The 20633-nt window shown below is 44.2% G+C and overlaps 1 protein-coding gene across 5 annotated transcripts in view; it reads right to left on the bottom strand.

Moving 5' to 3' along the window:
* The window catches only part of SRGAP3 (SLIT-ROBO Rho GTPase activating protein 3), a 252785-nt gene that overhangs the window by 17634 nt on the left and 214518 nt on the right, over nt 1-20633 (bottom strand). For 4 of the 5 annotated variants that reach the window (XM_072785280.1, XM_072785281.1, XM_072785282.1 and 1 more), the window contains 4 exons: nt 12593-12727; nt 9721-9826; nt 9276-9503; nt 6479-6558 (listed from right to left, as the gene is read on the bottom strand). In XM_072785280.1, the coding sequence (XP_072641381.1) occupies nt 6479-6558; nt 9276-9503; nt 9721-9826; nt 12593-12727 (549 nt within the window). Of the gene's footprint in view, nt 1-6478; nt 6559-9275; nt 9504-9720; nt 9827-12592; nt 12728-20633 lie in introns of those variants that run through there. The other variant, XR_012011608.1, reaches the window with a different exon arrangement.

The following is a 20633-nucleotide window of genomic DNA, read 5'->3' as shown; positions in this document are numbered from 1 at the left end:
TGTGTGTGTGCACATGTAGTTTGAAAATTTGTTTATTGTTGATCTTTCCTACTAAAATGTGAGGCCCATTAGGACAGGGGTTTTTGTTTTATAACATGCTATTTTCCCACTTCTAGAACAGTCTCTGGGATGAGATGGCTCTCCATATCACTTGCATGAACAAATTAAGCTTTTATTATGCATTAAATGTTCTACTTACATTATCACATTTAATCGTCACAATAATATGTGCAGTGTTATCCTCATTTTACAGAGGAGGAAACTGAGGCTGAGTTGAAATGATGTGTCATGCATGGATCAGAAGACTTAATAACACTGTTAAGATGGCAAGACTTTCAAACTGATCTACATGTTCACTGCAATCCCTATTGGAATGCCAGCTGACTTCGCTGTGGAAATTGACAAGCTGACTCTAAAATTTATATGGAATTGCAAAGAACTACCCCCCCCCCAAAAAAAAACCCTTGAAAAAAGAAGAACTAAATTAGAGGACTCACACTTCCTGATTTCAAAACTTACTACAAAGCAACAGTAATCAGGATAGTGTGGTGCTGGCACAAGGACAGACATATACAGTTCAGGTGAATAGAACTGAAAGTCCAGAGATAACCCCCTACATCTATGGTCAACTGATTTTTTATGAGGGAGCCAAGATCATTCAATGGGGGAAAAAATTATCTTGCAACTAATGGTGATGGGACAACTGCATAGTCACACACAAAGAAAGAACAGAATTGAACCCTTACACCATAAACAAAAACTAACTCAAAAGGAATTACCTAAACATAGACCTAAAACTTAAAACTCTGGGAAAAAAACATGGGGTAAATATTCATGATTTTGGATTTGCTGAAGCTTTCTCAAATGTAACACCAAAAACATGAGCAACAAAAAGAAAAAATGGATGAATTGGTTATCATCAAAGTTAGAAAACTTCTGTGCTTCAAAGGACATCATCAAGAAAGTGAAAAAGCCCACAGAACATGTTTGCAAATCATATATCTGATAAGGAACTTATATCTAGAATATATAAAGAGTGCTTACAACTCAATAATAAAAAAAACCCCACAAATAGCCAGATTTTAAAATGGGCAAAGGATCTGAAGAGACATTTTTCCAAGGAAGATATGCAAATGATAAATAAGCATATGAAAAGATGCTCAGCATCATTAGTCATAAGAGAAATTCAAATGAAAGCCTCAGTGAGATACCACTTCACACACATTAGGATGGATAGAATCGAAAGGTCAAATGGTAACAAGTGTTGACAAAAATCACATACTGCTGGTGGTAATATGAAATGGAAAAGTCACTTTGGAAACCACTCTGGCACATTCCTTAAATGATTAAACACAGAGCTACTGTATGACCCAGCAGTCCTACTCCTAGGTATATAAGAAAAAATTAAAAAATAAAACAAAAATATATGTCTGTACAAAAGTCGTACACAAATGTTTATAACAGCATTATTCATCAAGCCAAAAAAGTGGAAACAACCCAAATGTCCATCAACTGACAAAAATGTGACAATGGGATATTATTCAGCCATAAAAAGGCATAATTTCCAGATACCTGCAACAATAGGATGATCATGGAAAACATCATGCTGAGTGAAGGAAGCCAGATACTAAGGTCATATATTGCATGATTCCATTGAAATGTCCAAAACAGATAAATTCATAGAGACAGAAAGTAGATTAGTGGTTGCTTCGGGCTGGGAAGAAATGTAGAGGGGTCAGGAAGATAAGGAATGACAGCTAAGGGCATGGAGTTTCTTTGTGTGGTGATAAAAACTAACTGTGGTCATGGATGCACATATCTATGAATACATTAAAGCCACTGAGGGGTGCCTGGCTGTTCAGGCAGGAAGCCTGCAACTCTTGATCTCAAGGCCATGGGTTCGAGCCTCATGTTGGGTGTAGAGATTATCTAAAAATAAATAAATAAATAAAATCTTAAAGCAATCGGATTTTATATTCTAAAGGGATGAACTGCATAGTACGTGAATTATATCCCAATAGACTGGTTAAAATAAAAGAGGAAGGGAGAGGCCTTCTTAGGTTCTGGGTCTAAGCCACGTGACCCGGGCCAGTTTTCTACCTCTGCACTAGGGGTTAGGAGCAGTAGCCAAGTAAGCAGTGAAGGGGCCATGCTGTTCTCACTTTTCCTTGTTCTTTATCTCTTACAGGAATGGTGGCCATGATTTAGGGAGAAGTGAGGGTTTGAGTGTGAACTGGTGGTTTATGCCAAGGGAATCTCGGCTACTACTTACAACATGGATAAATCTCTAAACATTGTGCTGAATGAAAGAAGTCGCAACCAACAGACACTCTTCTGTACAATTCCATTTATATGAAGTTCTAGAATAGGCAATCTAGAGTTCATCTGTGATGAAAAAAATAAATCAGGTCACTGGTTGCTTCTTGGGCTTTTGGAGTACAGAGGAACTGACTGGAAAAGTACAGGAAGGAACTTTCTAGGGTGTTGGACATGTTCTATAGGTTGGTCAGAGTTTGAGTTTACACAAGTTTTTTTGTTTATAAAAACTCAGGGAATGATAGACTTAAGACTTATACCTTTCAGTGTATGCAATTTTACTCCAACCAAAGAACCATAAACAATATTGACTCCTGTTGCATGTAATGTTGCATGTTGCTGTGTTTAGAGGGAGACCACACTGATGACAGCCATGTACTTTGAAATGTATTAAGATAGATTGATAGATGGATAGATTCACAAATATAACAAAATGTTAACAATTGTAGAAACTAGGTAGGTTTCTACAATTTGGTAGGTTTATACCTGTGCACTATACAATTTCCATCCACTTTTCTGCGTGCTTGACATTTTTTTTATTAAAGGAAATATCATGAACTGCAAGTAAATAGAAATCTTATCCTGATTTCTAGTAGATACCTAGAACAATCTGATGAAAACTCTGTACCTCTTCTCAAAGGCATCCATTCCAACGGAAACAAGATGTTGCTCACATCTTGTGAGCATGGACCTCCTAAAGCCTATTTGTGGACCACTGATATGGCCAAAGAGTTAATGACCTCATGGCTGTCCAGATGTAGATGAGGGGAAAGGAGTGAAAAGCAATTGGGAGAATTTTGGGAAAATACAGGGGGAGAATGGTGGTGTAATTACAATTGGAAACTGACACATTGTAACTATATGATCATGTTTCTGTTACTGATTTTAGTAGTTTCTTTATCAGGCAGCCTCATTCCTCATTTAGCATCCAATTAATAAAGTTGCTATTGACAAGCTGCCTCAATGTTTTCACTTGGCTTAGTTCTAACAATCAAGGGTTCTTAGCCTAACCATAGCTTCTTTATAAATCTTAGAGACCAAAAAGCAAGGACAAATGGATTTTCCAGATGTCTACCCAGGATGTGCTAATAGACTCAAGACAGGGCAGCAGGCATCAGTTAGGTACAGAATATGTTGAGAACGGAAGGGCCAAAAAATAAGTTTTTCCTCCAGTTTGGTTGGTCGCTTATTGGGTGAACCATCTATCACAAAGACATGGGGTCGTGGTTTTCTGGGTGACTTGACCTTCAAAGTCTGCTGGGCTCCATTCATAAGGCTGTTTTCAAGAGAAACAGAAACACTGATGATCCCCCAAATGAAATGTCTTAGAGGAAAGTAGATAGAGGTTTAGGCTGCCAATGAGCAGTGAGATCTATAAAAGTCCCTGGACTCAGTTTCTTGATCAGAATTAGGAGGGATTTATACTGGACAGAGTATATTGCTTCCTACCCACCTGGTTGTCCCAGACACTGTGCTCAGCTCCTTCATGTAGGTTACCTCATTCTACCCTAGGCCACAATTCTCTTGGTGTTGTCATTTCCATTTTACAGATAAGGAAACTGAGGTATGAAGTTGTATTTAGGAAATGTAATTAATTTTCCTGATTCAGCAGCCACCACCAATACACAGGAAGCAAGGAGAACCGTGAAGGAGCATGAAACTGGCTCTCCTGAAGGGGGCTGTTGCCCTTCTGATCTTTCTGTCTTTGTCATTTTCAGAAACCAGCAACCTGACAAAGAACTATCGAGAAGAAGGGACCGTCCTGGAAGCAGACAAGAAGCTCTGACTTAGCCTGTTCCGGGGATATTGTATGCCTCTACTCTGAGAGGAGGGAGGCAGCATTTTGTGAGGGCTTCTCCTTGTTTCAGGGTGAAGCCTGCCGGGGGTGCCCTGTGGCTGCTTCCTTGTGCACCCAGCAAGGTCTGTTCTGTCTGTCCCTCCTCCTGAGTCCTGGTGCCCACAGCAGCCTTCCACCTCCCAGGCTATGTGTGGGATGACGGGCAGCGACCTCAGCCCCCAAGAAGGTGGGCTGCGAGGGTCCTCAGTGGGCGCCTGACCCAGCCTCCTGCAAACACATTTGCCTCCCCCAGTGGTAGTACTAACAGATCTTAATGCTGAAAAATCAGTCTGTCTTATTGGACAGGAGTTGTTGTCCCCCCGATAGGAGAAGAGAGACTGAGAACAAGATCTAGAGCAAGAGGGAGCTCCACACACATACACACACACAGAGAAATCAAGCAAGCAACAGATAGAACAAGAAGGGAAAAGGAGAAAAGCTGGACATGGTAGGGCAAGGGACAGAAGAGAAGACAAGAGAAAACCAAATCGATGGGGATCCCTGGGTGGCTCAGCGGTTTTGCGCCTGCCTTCTGCCCACGGCGTGATCCTGGAGACTCGGGATCGAGTCCCACATCAGGCTCCCTGCAATGGAGCCTGCTTCTCCCTCTGCCTGTGTCTCTGTCTCTCCTCTCTCTCTCTCTCTCTGTGTGTCTCTCATGAATAAATAAATAAAATCTTAAAAAAAAAAAAAGAAAAGGAAAGGAAACCAGACCGCCACAAACAAGCAGAACATGACAGGCTTCACATCTCCAAACAAAGGCTCTGCAGGACGTCTTCCTCAGCTCAGGACGAGCTGAGCCTCTGAGGATTCTGCAGAATTGAACATTACCACTAGATACGCCCTTCCCAACCTGGGACTCAGGCCAGACCCATGGGCTCCCTCTTGGGCCACAGCGATTGGTTCTCGGCAGGGTGTGTGGGTCAAGGCAGTCCAGTGAGACTCTTAAAACCCCAGGAGCTTTCTTAAAACCATGATGAAAAGGGAGTTCTTTTCCACTGGGACTTTGGACAAAAGGACAAGAAAAGCCTGGAACTGCCAAAGCCACCACACAGGGATATCCTACCTGAGTATGAAGCCAAACAGAGGGAAGCAGAACAGGAAGATGGAGACAAATTCCTAATAAGGAATTTATTTATTAACTAGGCTCCTGGATTCAGCCATGCCTGAAGCTATGCCTGCCCTGGGATTTTTCAGGTATCTGATCTGAGGCCTTTAATGCTTAAGTCAGTTTGAGTTGGAGTATCTGTCATTAGCAAGTACAAACCCACCAATTGGTGGAACCATCTCTTTCACCAGCTCCCAGAAATCATACCTGAGCACTACATACCAAGTCTCCTGACAAAAATGGTGGTCAACAGGGCCTGGACTCTCCCAGAGGGAAACACAGAAGCCCATAAAACAACTGCTAAATAATGAAAATTGTCCAAAGTAAAACTATCACAGGAAGAAAGGAGGGTTGGTTATATGTGGTCTCCACAGGACTGCGGTATAACTATTCATGGGTCCCAAGCACTTTTGCTTGCATGGGACTCTGTCCACTAAAAAAAAGTTAATTTTTTTTTTTATACCTTAACTGGCATAAAGAAGAGTATAATACAGGCTGGATCATACTTCTTTTTCCTCACTATTTTAAAAGAAACTAAAACATTTTCATGGGTTCTTAGAAGGACCATGGACCCTGGGCACTGTGCCTATTCCATCTAATGGATTCACTGGCTCTGGGCCCATATTATTCAGATTGCTTGTCTACATGGTCCAGGTTTCCTAGAGATGAACCCAACTCTCTTCTTGTCTAGAAAGGGAGGAAGGGTCCCTATGAGTCTCTCAAAGCCCAGTCCCCCTTTCCCTCTTTCCCACCAGCACTTCACTGAATCCTCACTGCCTGGCTTCATCTTTGGGGCACTCAAGCACAGGGGACACTTTCTGTGCATCATGGAGAGCTGCTCCTAATGTTTCGGGTAACGAGACTGGGAGCTCCTCAATGGCCCATGTGTTTTTCATCAAAGTGCCCCAAGTCTTAGCACAGGCTGGATGCAGAACAGGGGAAGAACAGGGAACAAAGTGTGCTTCCTACTTAGCAAACTCTTGTCACTTAGGATTTGCACTCAGGCCAGGCAGGACATGGAAAGGGAAGAGACAGGGGGGTAGGAGTGTGGTGAATGGAAGCACACAGTCTCCAAGGTCTTTCTGGGCCCTCATCTATTCTGAAGGGCAATGTGCCGATTTGTAAAGCTAGAGGGGGCTGGGGGGTTTTGTGGACCAGATCAGAGGTTGTATAGGCATGAGTCAGCGTGAGAGGCCCCAGAACCCCCCCTCACTCACCTTCATCACTGGTGTGAGGCTCTGTACCATTGTCGTGGTCAACTTCATCAATAGTCCCTGGCTCACTATGTGGACTGTCACTGCAAGGAAACACGGGAAGGACACTTGTTGGGCTTTGCACCCTCACACTGTCCTCAGCTTCTCTTAAGTGCCAGCCCAGCCCACCTCTGTGCTTGACCCAGGTCAGGCCCAGGCCTGCACTGTCCTGCCTTATCCATCTGACCATCCATGGACCCTCCTAATAGAAAACCGCTATCCTGAATAACCTCCCCCAGCTTTCCCTAGCCCTGAAATCCGCTGTGCTGCCAATTCCTACGAGTTCCATAAGACCCAGAGGGCAGTGTAAAACCCTGGCATTTATCCTTAGAAGGACCACAGGCCAAAACAGGAAGGAATTTTGGAAGTACTGTGAGTCATTCGTCTAACCTGGTTCCATGTCTTACACAGGATGTGACACGCCCAGCAAGGTGGGAGTGAAGCTCACAAGGGGCAGGGTTCTCAGGGCTGCCTCATGATGCTGTATGCAAAAGCCCGGGCCAGTCCAGGTGGTACCAGCAGAAGGCATGGAAGGAAGTAGAGTGAATCCAGGCCTGTCAAATTTGTTACTAATACACTGAGATAAGTTCACCAGCCACTAACCCTTCTCTACATTATAAGCTTCTTGAGGCTTCTAGTCAGTTTTCTAACTGAGCCATTGATGGAGTCCTAATATATACCAGGCACTTTGCTAGGTAGGAGGGACATGCTGATGGGTAAGTGGGCACAGACTCTGCTCTCATGGGCCAGGAAATAAAACTGCTGCAAGTTGAAATGTGTTATATAGGAGCAAATGAGCAGAGACAAGAACAGCAGAGGGGACCTGCTCAGGGAAGGCTTCTTGGAGGAGGTACCGTTTGCAATGGCATTTGAGAAAATATGAATTTCATTATGAAAAATTTTCCATTGCCTCCTGGATAAGGTCCAGACTCTGTACAATGGCTTAAGACCTTTCATAACATAGCTCCTGCTGGCCTGCGTAGTCTCCTCCCTCACCATTCCCTTGGCGAATGCAACCCTCTAGTCATACAGAACCACTTTCCATTTTACTGGATGTTCCAAGTCCAGAACATTCTTTGCCCACTCCTCTTCTGGCTGACTCCAGTTCATCCTACAGGCCTCAGGTAAGTCATTATCTCCTCCAGGAAGCCCTTTCTGACTTCACTACATTGGCTCAGGGAGCCCCCCTTCTGAAACTGCCTATTCCCTTCTCCAACAGAGCTCCCTGCATCAGAGATTAATCTTGTTTGGGTTACACTCCTGCCCTGCTGCCCAGGGCCTGGCCTAGGACAGACACTCAGCAACCATCTGTCCATTTGTTGAATGAATGAATGTTGTCCACTACGGTAAGACCCTCAGCCGAAGCCCTCATTTTGGCTTCAAAAATACCTCCAATGTAATTAATAGCTTTCCTTTCTCATGGGACATAAACGGGCTTAAGAAAAGTGTGGTTATTGTATACTGTTCTTTGGTAAGTACAACTGCTCTTGAGGACCCTTCCTAGAACACTAATTATATATATTGCAGCCAGGAAAGAGAACTGGTGATGGTTGCAAATGCTGCGTGAAAAGCTTCTCTTTGTCCAGAGAGTATACTTGCTGGCTGCGTAATGTTTCTGTTACAGAACAGGAGCAGACTTGCTCCTGGTGCCACAAACAAGGTTACAGAGCTGTGATGACAAGACAGCAGGGTGTGACATTTCCATGGCGGATGGGGTGGAAAACAGAGGGGATGGAATGTCTCCCTTCTTTGAAGTGATTCAGGAGTCCAGGAATGCTTTGATAATCAAAAGATGAAATCCCCTATAGGCACCTAGCTGAAAGCAGTATGGGGAATACCTAAACACACGGCCCTGTGTTGTCCTGGATTGGGAATAAAGAATGAACAGGAACCCTTTGGCTGGTCTTTGTCAGTTGCTGTTCTGAATTCACATTTGAAACAATTTCCATCTTTACTACATTTTAAGGTCTTAGTCTGGGGAAAGCAGTCAGCCCTTAGATTAGGTTCTAAAATTTTTCTTTCAAGACCCCGTGTAGCACCAGGTACACCAACGTGCCGAACTACCAATTGCTGACCTGGCGTGAAGCTGTCAAAGAACATGAACTCACTTTGTCAGGCTTGAGGTGGTGATTATTATCCACTCCCCTGCTGCCTGAGATGGGTTTGTGACTCACCTGGCTAATGACAGCTTGACATCTCCTCATCAGTGTGATTTGTTGACCAGACCTGAGCCTCGGCAAGGGGATATAATTCTTGGATTTGTGTTGGGACACTTGGGAAGAAGCAGCCCTTTTTCTACTGGGGCTGCTGAGAGAATGTACTCTAAATCTGGAGTTACCAGATGCCTTCCTGAAGCCAGCAAGGGGGAGACTGCTTGAGACTGAAGCTAAAACAGAAGAAAGCAGAGCCAAGGGCTAGGGATTGCAGGACCAAGTCCTGATGATAATATTTGAACTCCTGGATCCAGCTATACCTGAAGCCATGATCCTAGACTTTTGAGTTATGTAAAGTAAAACAATAACTTCCCACTTAGCTCAACCAGTTTGACTTGTATTTCTGTTCCTTATAAACCAAAAGAGAGTCTTGGCTGATGCAACTATCTCTCCTATAAGGCTGCAGCAAAGCTCAAATGAGAAAAATGCATATGGGAATACAGACTATGAAGCAGTAAGAAAATCGGAGGGTTTCTTACTGTTCCTGTTCAACAGCAACAACAACAACAGCGATGATGATAATAATAATATTAAGAATGGAATCTTACCAATATTCTTCCCCTCCAGCCATGCATTTTTCATACACAGGTCCCTCTAGCTCCCGGGGGCTGGGGAAGATGGCTTCATGATGGATGATGATGGTTTTGATAACTTCGTTGACGTGTGCCTGGCAGGACACAGGGTCCTGCCCATCAGGGATGTGCATGAGGGTGGGCCCGAAGCAGATGGCCAGGTTGTAGGGATCCATCATGTTCTCGTCGCTATACTGCGAGAGGCTACAAGAAAGGAGGTACTCACAAGTCACCTGGAAGAGGTGAATCTTCCCCCCTGTGAGTTCTTTCGTTTGAGGGCTCTACGCAACTCCAGGAGGGCTCCATGTTCTGTTTTAGGAACAGCTGCATCTGCAAAAGCCTCAGGACACCCCCTCCCAAAGGAGGCCGGCACTGAGGCAAAGGGGGCCCCCCACCCAGCCAACTTGGCCCAGCAACTCACTGGTTGAGGAAAGCAAAGAGGTATCTCATGACCACGATGACCACCCGGGGAAGGGTGATGAGGATTTGCTGGATCTGGTGTACCCTCTCAGCTGGGTTCTCCAGTTCTGTAATACAAAGGGGCTTCTCAGGGCGTCTTTCATCCTCAGAGAGCCAGGTAGCCAACATCTGCTCCTAGATCAGTCCATATGGTTCAGGAGCAGCCAGTTCTCTCGGTTCTGGGGATTGATCTGTGACCCTGGGCTGGCCACTCAGAGCAAGCATGTGAGTCAACACATTCTCTTTGATGGATGAAGCCAGTATAAGTCGAGTTTCTGTCACCTGAGGCCTATGAGTCCTGATGAATAGAGGCACGGACCATGCTTTGTTAACCTCTTTACGAGCACCAGCTACACCACAGGCACAGCACATAGTAGGTGGGAAACCAGTGTTGAATAAATAACCAACTCTAAGAGCTATATATTGGCCAACGAGCTTGGCATCTTCAGGTCAGTCCTCGACAGAGAGACACTGGTATTTTTGTCAGTCAGGTGAGGGGTGGGAGCAGCAAATGGGCTTGGTGGAGAAGCGCTTTGCCTTGTGGGGAGGGAAAGCTGGCGCGAAGGCTCAGCTGCCGGAGTTCTCGTGCGTCTTCAGGGCTGTACACACGCCTATGTCAGTTTCTTTAGCAGAAAACATGTTTTTCTCACACAGCCCCTCCCTCCAGCCTCCACATTTTTCTTTTTTCTAAAGATTTTATTTATTTATGATAGACATAGAGAGAGAGGGAGAGAGAGGCAGAGACACAGGCAGAGGGAGAAGCAGGCTCCATGCAGGGAGCCCGACGTGGGACTCGATCCGGGGATTCCAGGATCACGCCCTTGGCCGAAGGCAGCGCTAAACCGCTGGGCCACCCGGGCTGCCCCAGCCTCCACATTCTGTCAGCATGTTCCTTCTAAAACACAATCTCTCCTCTGTGTCCCAGGCCTTTCACAGCAGGGCTTCAACCAACCTAGCCTGCCTCACCTCCGCTGCTGCCCCTCACTCCCCAAGTATCCGAAGATGACACAGAGCCAGGCTTCTCCAATGGAGTGGCAGTGATCCTCTGGGCATTTACAAAACCACCGGGCACTCTTTGGGGGTTGTCACAGTGACTAGAGGGTACCCTTGTCATTTGGGATCCAGGGGTCAAGGTGCCAAGTGTCCTGAATGCATGGGACCCACAATAAGGCTTGCTCTACCCTAAATGCCAATAGCACCCCACCAAGGAACTCTGTGCCAGGCTGCTTTATCCACCATCTCCCTCCCACAGCAGGCCTTCCTGCCCCCGGGCCTTTGCACACACTGGTGATTTCTCTACTCTGCCCAGCACACTCTAGCCTATCTTCAAGTCTGGCACTGAGGCACCTTGCCCAAGCCTCCCCACAGAGCTAAAGGTTCTTAGACCTGTCTTGATTCTGTCACCCTTTCTACAGGCTGCTCGTGTCCTCAGCTTTAGTCATCAGCACCCTAGTACCACCTCCACTTAAATACATTTTTTCTTAAATATATTTATTCACAAAGGAAGTTTTACCTCACTCCGTAAATGAGAAAGCAGGATCACTTACTATAATTAGGAGCTGACATAAAAATAGATATAATGAAAGCAAAACAATGTTACTAAATTATAGGTAGGCGATATTCTGTATAAAAGTTTCTGAGACTGAGACCCCATTTCTCTGTTTAGAAGGGAAACTGACCTCTGAAATTTTCTCCCTCATGTAATCACAGGGTTTGAGAGGGAACTGAGAAGGGATTTATTTTTTTTTCCCAAGTGTGATCCAAGGTATGCAATGTTATGAGCTTATACCAGAGGTCAACAATCCAGGTCCACTCAGGGCTCTGCTCAGGAACTAGACTAATGGAGCATCTGGAAACATTGGCTGAGCCTGTGACATGGGCTCAGATAGGGTTGGGCCTTTGTGGCCTGGAATTTCTGAGGGTGCTTTGGAGCTTGAAGTGGATCTGGAGAGATGAGCAGGAAGTAGTGTGGAGGGCAGCAGGGTAGAGAAAAGGTCTGTTATACAAGGCAGGCAAGAGGCTTGAAGCCTCCCACCCACTGGAGCACTTTCCAGGCTGCAAATCCCTCTCAGATCATTGTGAGAAGCATCCCTAGTAATACTGGGTGTGTGGCAATTTTCTGTAAATCAGTTTACTCTAAAATACTAAGATTCTCATATTGTAACATTAAGAGTTTATTTCTAAAAATTTCTCAAATGTTGCCTTGGATTTGGGTATCTTACAGTCAAGGTGCCTTTACTTCAGCCTGCACTGGGCTCCTGCCTTCATCCACAGAAATACCTGTCAAGGAGAACTCGGATGGCTCGTGACATTAGAAGATGCCCACAGTCAACTAATTTTCACCATTTTACTTGTCTATCATGTTGTTGACCTGACTCCCAAATCCTCTATGGCTCCCTATTACCTAAGGAGAAAAGTTCCAAATCCTTGCACTTCTCCCCTCTTGCTCTGTTACCCTTTCAGCCTCTTGCACCATGCACTGTCTGGGACACCCATTAGTGTAGTCCTCAAATTCTTCCCAGGATGCTCTGTGTCCACTCTTGGAAGGCTCTGCTCATATCACTCTCTCAGCTACAATCTGCAAAGCCAAGTTTCTGTCTGCCTCTTCTCTTCTGAGCTCATTCCATACCCAGGGCTGTACATGCCATTGTCCAATATAAACCATCTTGTTATCTCTACAACTAGGTTTTAAATTCTATGAGAACAAGGGTCATACCGCTTCTTTCATACCATCCCTCCCATGTGCCTAACACAGTGATGAGCCCACAGTACAGCTTCAATAAAGGTATGTCACACAACTCATCATTCTACCAGTCCACCTAGGGAATACTTACTAATAGTAGATATCAAATCTTGAAACCTTTCCTTAGGAAAGAGTGGGTTTTCCAGTCCTCGGAAATACAGTTTTAAAACACCAGCAACTGAATTGATATCTCGCTCATTTTGATCATCCACAAGGGGGTCTTCGCCTGAGAGGAAACAGGAGATGATATTTCAGCTTGGTAAGGAGGCAGGAAAATGTGCAATTATCAGGAAGGATGGCCTGGTCCAGGCTGAACCAGAGAAGCAGCAGACGGGACAGCCTCCTCTTTTTTTTTTTTTTTTTTAAAGATTTTATTTATTTATTCATGAGACACACACACACACACACAGAGAGAGAGAGAGAGAGGGAGAGAGGCAGAGACACAGGCAGAGGGAGAAGCAGGCTCCATGCAGGGAGCCCAATGTGGGACTTGATCCCGGGTCCCCAGGATCATGTCCTAGGCTGAAGGTAGCACCAAACCGCTAAACCACCAGGGCTGCCCCGGGACAGCCTCCTTGATAGAACAAGTTTAGAGTTCTCCCTGTAACTGATTTTAAAAATGTTCAAATCAATGGAAATATTGTGAAAATAAAATACTGAACACCCATCACCCTTCACTCATGCTCATTAACTTACACTCACCTTGCCATATTTGCCTTCTCTCTTTACTCATATTTATTATTGCTCAATGATTTGAGAGTACTTTGTAGACACCACGACATATCACTGCTAAATACTTCGACACATCTCTTGTGCGCATATTCTCCTACATAGCTACAGAACATCTTTACACTAAGAAAATTAACAATAGTTCCAAAACGCCATCTCATATACAGCCTACATTCAAACATTCCCAATTGTCCTGTCTTTCAGAGAATTTTTTCAAAGGCTAAGCTCTAGTCAACAGGCACAAATTTCATTTGGTTGTTACGTTTCCTTAGTCTTTTGAGGACCCAACATTTTTTTATTGTTAGTTTTTTTTTATAATGTCTCTTCTGAGGAGTCTAGGCCAGTTGTCTTATGGGATGCTTCCCACTATGGATTTTTTTGTTTCCTCATGATTAGATTTTTAAAAAGATTTTATTCATTTATTTGACAGAGAGAGAGCACAAGCAAGGGGAGCAGCAGTCAGAGGGAGAGGGAGAAGCAGGGTCCCCGCTGAGCAAGGAGCCCAATGTGACGCTCCATCCCAGGACTCTGGCTAGATCATGACCTGAGCTGAAGGCAGATGCTTAACTGACTGAGCCACCGAGGCACCCCTCTCATGATTAGATTTAAGTTAAACATTTTTGGCAAGAATAGTACATGGGTGATGTTATGAACACCTTATTGTATCCAAAGACACATAATGTCAGCCTGTCTTGAGACTGGTGATGCTAAGTTTGATCAATGGATTAAGGGGGTGAACTCCAGATCTCTGCATTATAAAGGTTTATTTTCTCCTTTGTAATAATAAGTGTAAAAAATATTTTTGAAAAGAACTAAATGATCTAAGTGCATGCCATCGTACTCATGTTTCACCCAATGCTTTTAACATCCAATGACGATCTTAACCTAAATCAATTATTATCCTGGGTTGCAAAATGATATTTTTCTAGCTCTTTCATTCTACATTTATTAGCTGGCATTCTTCCGTAAAGAGGAGGTTTCTGCATGCCCCCTTACTTTTTCTATTATTATCATTGTTGTTGTTATTTAGCATCTTTATGGAATTGCTTTTGTAGTTTTTACTTTAGTGTGTCATAATCCATCACCATCACTACTCTTTGGGATACTCAGATTATCCCTAATTTTTCCAGGGACAAATGTCCTTTATATGTGACTTCCACTGAGCACTTCCTTGCTTTCTGGCACAAAAGATGTTCATGGATCACCTTGTACTTCCCTTGACCCAGATCTGAAATCAAACATTTCTCCAAGAAGCTCTGTTTGCTTTTTGTAGACAATGGTATTTAGAAAGCAAGATCTAAGTTCTAGATGTGCTCAGTGGTATAAAAATGCTATGAAGAGTTTGTTGGAACACCTGGGTGGCTCAGTGGTTGAGCGTCTGTCTTTGGCTCAGGGCGTGATCCCGGGGTCCCGGGATCGAGTCCCACATTGGGCTCTCCGCAGGGAGCCTGCCTCTCCCTCTGCCTGTGTCTCTGCCTCTGTCTCTGTGTCTCTTATCAATATATAAATAAAATCTTTAAAAAAAAGCTTCTAAGACTTTAGTGGATAGGAAAATACATATTTTTTTTCATAAGTTCACAGTTATTTCCAATTCATATTTAAAATTCAAGATTTTCTTTACCTTCATTTATTTTATATTGGTATTTCACTTTTCTTAGTGAAAATCTTGGTTCTGAATTCCATTAATAATGGATTTCTGTATCTGCCTTATCCTATAATATATATAAACATAGTTTTAAATTTTTAATAATAATATCACCACTAACAATAAACCTAATACATAAAATTTAAGGTTTCTTTGCAGGGCTTTTGTTTTTGTTTTGTGGGGATAGGGGTTAGTCCTCAGAATGTATCCCACTAAAGATGTATGGTCAAAAGATAGAAAGTACATTAGTGGTTGCCTAAGGTGGGGGCCTGGGGTATAGGGAGTAACTACAAATGGATACAAGGTTTCTTTTGGGAGATGATGAAAAATTTCTCAAATTGGATTATGGTGATGATTGGACAATTCTGTAAATATACTATAAACGGCTGAATTTACACTTTAAAAATGGGTGAGCTTTATGGTATCTACCTCAATAAAGCTGTTAAAAATGTATGACCAGCGGCACCTGGGTGGCTCAGTAGATTAAGCGTCTGCCTTCAGCTCAGGGCATGATCCCACATTGGGCTCCCTGCTCTGCGGGGAGTCTGCTCCTTCTCTGCCCCCTGTTCATGCTCTCTTCTGCTATTTTTCTCTCTTTCAAATAATAAAGTCTTTTAAAAAGTATGACCAGAGCACATGTTCAAAAGTTACTCTGTGTGATGATGAATTTGATACACATCTTGTTTCTAATTATATTCAATTTTAGGGATTGATTTTTTCCTAGAAATTCTTTTTTAAAAAAATTGTAGTTTTGAAAATACAAAGCATTTACATTGTCCAAAAGTAAAAACCAGATAAAAAGTTACATGCAGCCAAGCCCTACTCTTATCCTTCTCTCCTCCATGCCTTACATGTAACCATTTTCATCAGTTTCTGGTTTGCCCTGGTTTTTTTTTCCCATCAAAATAAGCAAATACATGTATGAGAATTTTTTATCCCCCTTCATTTTTAACACAAAATATAAGTAGTATACGATACTGCTACATACACTGGTTTCTTTGCTTCATAATAAATATGAGAAATCCCTCCGTATCATAGAGATCTTCCTTGTTCTTCCTTTAAAAAAAAAATGGCTGCGAAGTACTTTATTTCATGATTGATCACAATTTAGTCAACCAATCTCCTATAGACATTTGACTTCTTTTCAATCTTTTGCTACTATAAACTTTGCCACAACAAATAACCTTGGGCATGTTTTTTTTTTGTTTGTTTGTTTGTTTGTTTTGTTTGTTTGTTTGTTTTTTGTGGAGGTGCTTTTCTGGTCAGGTCCTAGAAGTGGGATTGTGGGTCAAAGGGTATAGACATATGTAGTTTCACCAGACAGAGCCAAGTTCTCCCCCACTAGGTCTGTACCATTTTATATTCCTACTGGCAACAGAGGCTTCTTTTCCACAGTCCTGCCCATGGAATGCTGTCAATCTTTCTTTCTTTCTTTCTTTTTTTTCCAATTGGCCAGAGGAAAATGATATTTCAGGAGAGCATCACTTTTCAATTTCATCATGAGTTGCTCAGCGAGATCACCCCCAGCTTCCACTGGAGGAGGTGAAAGGAAGCACAGAACAATCCAACCCCTCCCTGGAGGTGCTGACAGATGTCTGCACCATGGGCTTTCCCTCCTTCTCCAGAACAGCCCACAGACTGTTCTAAGACTGGCAAGCAGTGAAGAGCAGAGCTAGAAATCCATACTTGGATCTCTTTACTCCACCTCCGTAGGAAAAGAATGCATGTCACTGCCAGGGCCTCTGCCAGCCCCAACATACTTTAACATTAATTAGGGAGCCCCTCCTTTCCTGAGCCAGGTCTTGTGGCTTCAGAGCATGAACTGGAGTTCAGTTCCCACCTGCCCTCTTCGGCTGAGCCCCGCTGTGTTGTGCTCAGCCTGAATGACTACATGGCGGCCTGACCCTGATGTTCCATAGGTCCACCTCTCAGATATCCCCACAGGAGAACAGGAGAATTCCTTGTGGGGAAGGAGGGGAAAAAAAACATAAAAAATCATTGCCTATACTGATATAGCACTTCTCAAGTGAGAAGCACATTCGCACACACAATCTCTCTTAATCCTCACAAGAGCCCTGCATGGCGCCCAGGAAGGCATGGTTCCAACGCCACCATTCTCTCTCGCAAGAAAGCTGAGGCCCAACAAGCAAAACAACTTGCCCACATTCACATAGTCAAAACAGACACCAACAGCTCCCAGGTCTTATAATGCCAGGGAGACGTTTTTCCTTTTACCAATGTCTGTCTGTCTGCTTACATGCCTCTCTCCTTCCCTCCTTACCTCCTTCTACCTTCAGAGCAGAATCCCAATCTTTCCCTTGTCTTTTTCAAGAAAAATGATTCTCTGAATGCTCAACACATAAAAAGCTGTCTTAGTTGAATTGGGAGGAGAGGTCCACATCTCTGTCCTAAGGCCCCTCTCTGTTCCTGTAGCAGCCCTTGAGTCCTCTCCGAAGGACCAGAGAAGCTCAAAGACTCTAGACTAGAATTAGCTATTTCCCTATTATTACCATATATTACCTGTGGGGTCTCATGATTCAAAAGCACATAGATTTTTTTTTCCTCCATAGTGCATATTAGCTCCCCTCACCAAGCATGACCAACATATGGACTTTACATACACACCCATATACTACATATGTGCACACCACACACACACACACACACACACACACACACACACACACACACAGATTTGCTCTTGCTTTTCCTCCCGGAAAGCACTCGTTCCATAAAAGGAACCACCCAAATATTCCAAATATTCTCTCTTCCTAGCCTAGGCCTTTGGCTCTCTGCAAGGCAAGTCCATTTTGGCTCCAGGAATAATTGGAATTCCAGAGCTCAGGAGGAGCAAGATAGTTTATAGGAATGATGTCTTCCTCCAGGAAGAGAACTGCAGCTAAAATTCTAGGCAAGTCTGAGAGAATGTTGTGTTCATACTTGGCTAGCTAATGTCCTGGGGAGGAGCGGGGAGGATTGTTACCCAACAGCCCTGCCTACAGTGCACTCTTGGCCAGGTCACCAGGGCACTGCCAAGGACTCTATGGCAGGGCTGCATCCAGGGCAGAGTGTGAACACAGTGTGTGCTGTGTGCTTTGAGGCTCTAAGGAAACCTGGTGCCAGACTGGGTGCATGGCAGGAAGCTTGCAGGTGGTCTCTCACACGAGGACTATTCTCTGTGAACACTGGTCCTCCCAAGCCATTCCAAGACCCCTCAAGATGACAACCCCCAGCTCTAGAATGTGTCAAACCCTATATGCCATGACTTCAGCCTCAAATCCAAACCCTATCCTGACCTGTACAGGGTGAAAGGGCCATTGACTCTCCTTCCAGCCTCTCCTCCACATAGGAGGAGACCCCTGGCAGCTCTCTCATTGTTACCTACAAAGGGGACAGTGGGGAAAAACAGTTTTCCCAGGAAAACTGGCCTGAGGGACAACAGCAAAGCATGGCTCTATTTCTGCCTTTTTGTGATATTTCACCTTCGTTTTTCTAGAAATGTCTCAAAACTTGCGTGATGAGTTTAAGGCTTACTGACAGCAAAAAATCGTATCATTATCATCACCATCTCAACTAAAACCCTGGTTGACTTGTGTCAGAAGTAAAAGAAAGTGGGTTTAGGAATAAGCCGAGAATGAATTCCTACATGTTGCAATTTTTCAGAACCTTAAAGAAAACAGATCTATGTTCCTTTCAACAGCCTTATACAAGGAATGTAGGCAAGAACTTCACTCAAGAGAGAAAGAAGGGGGCCAATGAAGAAAAAGACCAAAATCTCTTTGAACAAATGGCAAAGGACAGGCAGGCACCCTGCAGGGATTGAGGGATTTACTTTTTTTTTTTCTCTAAGATTTTATTTATTTATTCCTGAAAGACACAAAGAGAGAGGCAGAGACATAGGCAGAAGGAGAAGCAGGCTCCCTGCAGAGAGCCCGATGCAGGGCTTGATCCCAAAACCCCCGGGTAAATGGTCTGAGCTGAAGGCAGACGCTCAACCACTGAGCCACCCAGGTGCCCCAAGGGACTTACATTTTAACAGATAAAGGGAAGAAAGGAAAAATGCATGATGTGCTAGTTTAGAAAGAAAATTCAGTCCCAAGTTAGAGCGTGTAGGAGAGAAGAATGGGCTAGAAGAGAAATGCTGAGCTTCCCCAGGCTTGGTCATCTGGTTGGCGGGGATGCAGAGAAATGCAGCAGGAAAGGGGGTGCACGGGAAGCAGGAAGCTACCAGTTGCAGGAGAGGTGGGAGGTGACCCTGAGGGTCAGCTGAGTAAGGAGCCAAACCTAGAGCAGTTGGTTGGTGAACATCAAGAAGCAGAAAAGAGTACATGGGAAATCTGGGCACAAGCCAGGAATGGATTTTTCTAAAAGAGACATACCAGGAACAATTTTTTTTTTTTAAGAATAAGCCATAGTTCACCATAGGCTCAGGTGGAGTAGAAAGACAAGCCTGCCTCAAGAATGAGATTCATTCTGGAATGATGGAGAGAGAGAGAGGAGCCAATGGCATACTTGGGGCAAAGAAAAAGCAGAAAACATTTTTTGCAGCTGAGATTTGGGTCAGGTGATCCCTGCTGCACAGGGCTCTGCCGGAGGGGACCTGAGGCCTGTTGGGAACAGGTACCCAAGCAAGTGGCAGAGGTGTTGACCTTACAAAGCACGATCAAGAAGGAAAGAAAGCAGTGCTCTTGGGGCGGAGATAGGGCTGGACTGCCTGGTATAAGAAAGTTACTTACAGAATACAGTGAAATGGAAATTTGAGGTGGGGGCAGCCGCCAGGCTAGAGGCACTGTGTAGTGAGCTTACCCAAGAGATTTAAAGAATTCTGTATAAGGAGATGGCCCAAGAGGATAGAACCAGCAAAGATTTCAGACCATGGTTCTGTTCATTTACAATGAACACAGGGCAGCAGGTGTGCTAAGGAGTTGGGGGAAATGAACAAAACTTTGGATTGGGCTATGCAGGGTTGTCAAGAGAAGCTCAGGGAATGATGTATGACACTTGCATCAGGGAGGTTGATGGAAGATACCTCATGCTTTCTGGCCTCCTACACATGCTGTTTCCTTAGTCTGGAATGACCTTTCCCTAGTTTTTCTGGCTCATACTTTTTAAGCCTCAGCTTGGGCATTTCCTTCTCCAGGAAGACTTCTCTGGCTTTACTACTCCTCCCTACCCCATCCAAGCGGGCCAGAGGTTCCCACACCACCCAGTACTTACTCTGTTTTTGTTTCTTTGGTTTTTAAAAGATTTTATTTATTTATTCATGAGAGACACACACACAGAGACAGAGGCAGAGGGAGAAGCAGGCTCCATGCAGGGAGTCCGATGTGGGACTCAATTCCACGACCGTGGGTTCATGACCCAAGCCAAAGACAGACACTCAACGGCTGAGCCAGCCAGAAGTCCCCCCCAGTACTTACTCTGTTGTCTGCTAAACTGGCTCCCTACTAGTCATGGCTGTCTTCTATTCCCCTTGCATTTCTAGGCCCTAGTCCATTACCCAGCGCAGTGTAGGGCTCAGTGAAGCCTGCTCATTGTGAGGACAAGAAATGCACAAGTAAGAGTTTGGAACAGGGAAGTTCTGGGGCTCTCTGGTTCTAAGTGCCCAAAATCCTAGAGCAAACTCCAAAACAGAAGCTCCACAGGACATTAGGAGGCCACCAGGCACCACAACCAGCCAAATCCTGCTCTTTTTTTTTTTTTTTTAATTTTTTAAAAATTTTTATTTATTTATGATAGTCACAGAGAGAGACAGAGA

Source organism: Canis lupus, chromosome 19 (genome assembly GCF_048164855.1).
Source record: "Canis lupus baileyi chromosome 19, mCanLup2.hap1, whole genome shotgun sequence".
Taxonomy (NCBI): domain Eukaryota; kingdom Metazoa; phylum Chordata; class Mammalia; order Carnivora; family Canidae; genus Canis; species Canis lupus.
The sequence above is the reverse complement of the archived record's forward strand: the minus strand, read 5'-3'. Positions and strand labels throughout refer to the sequence as shown.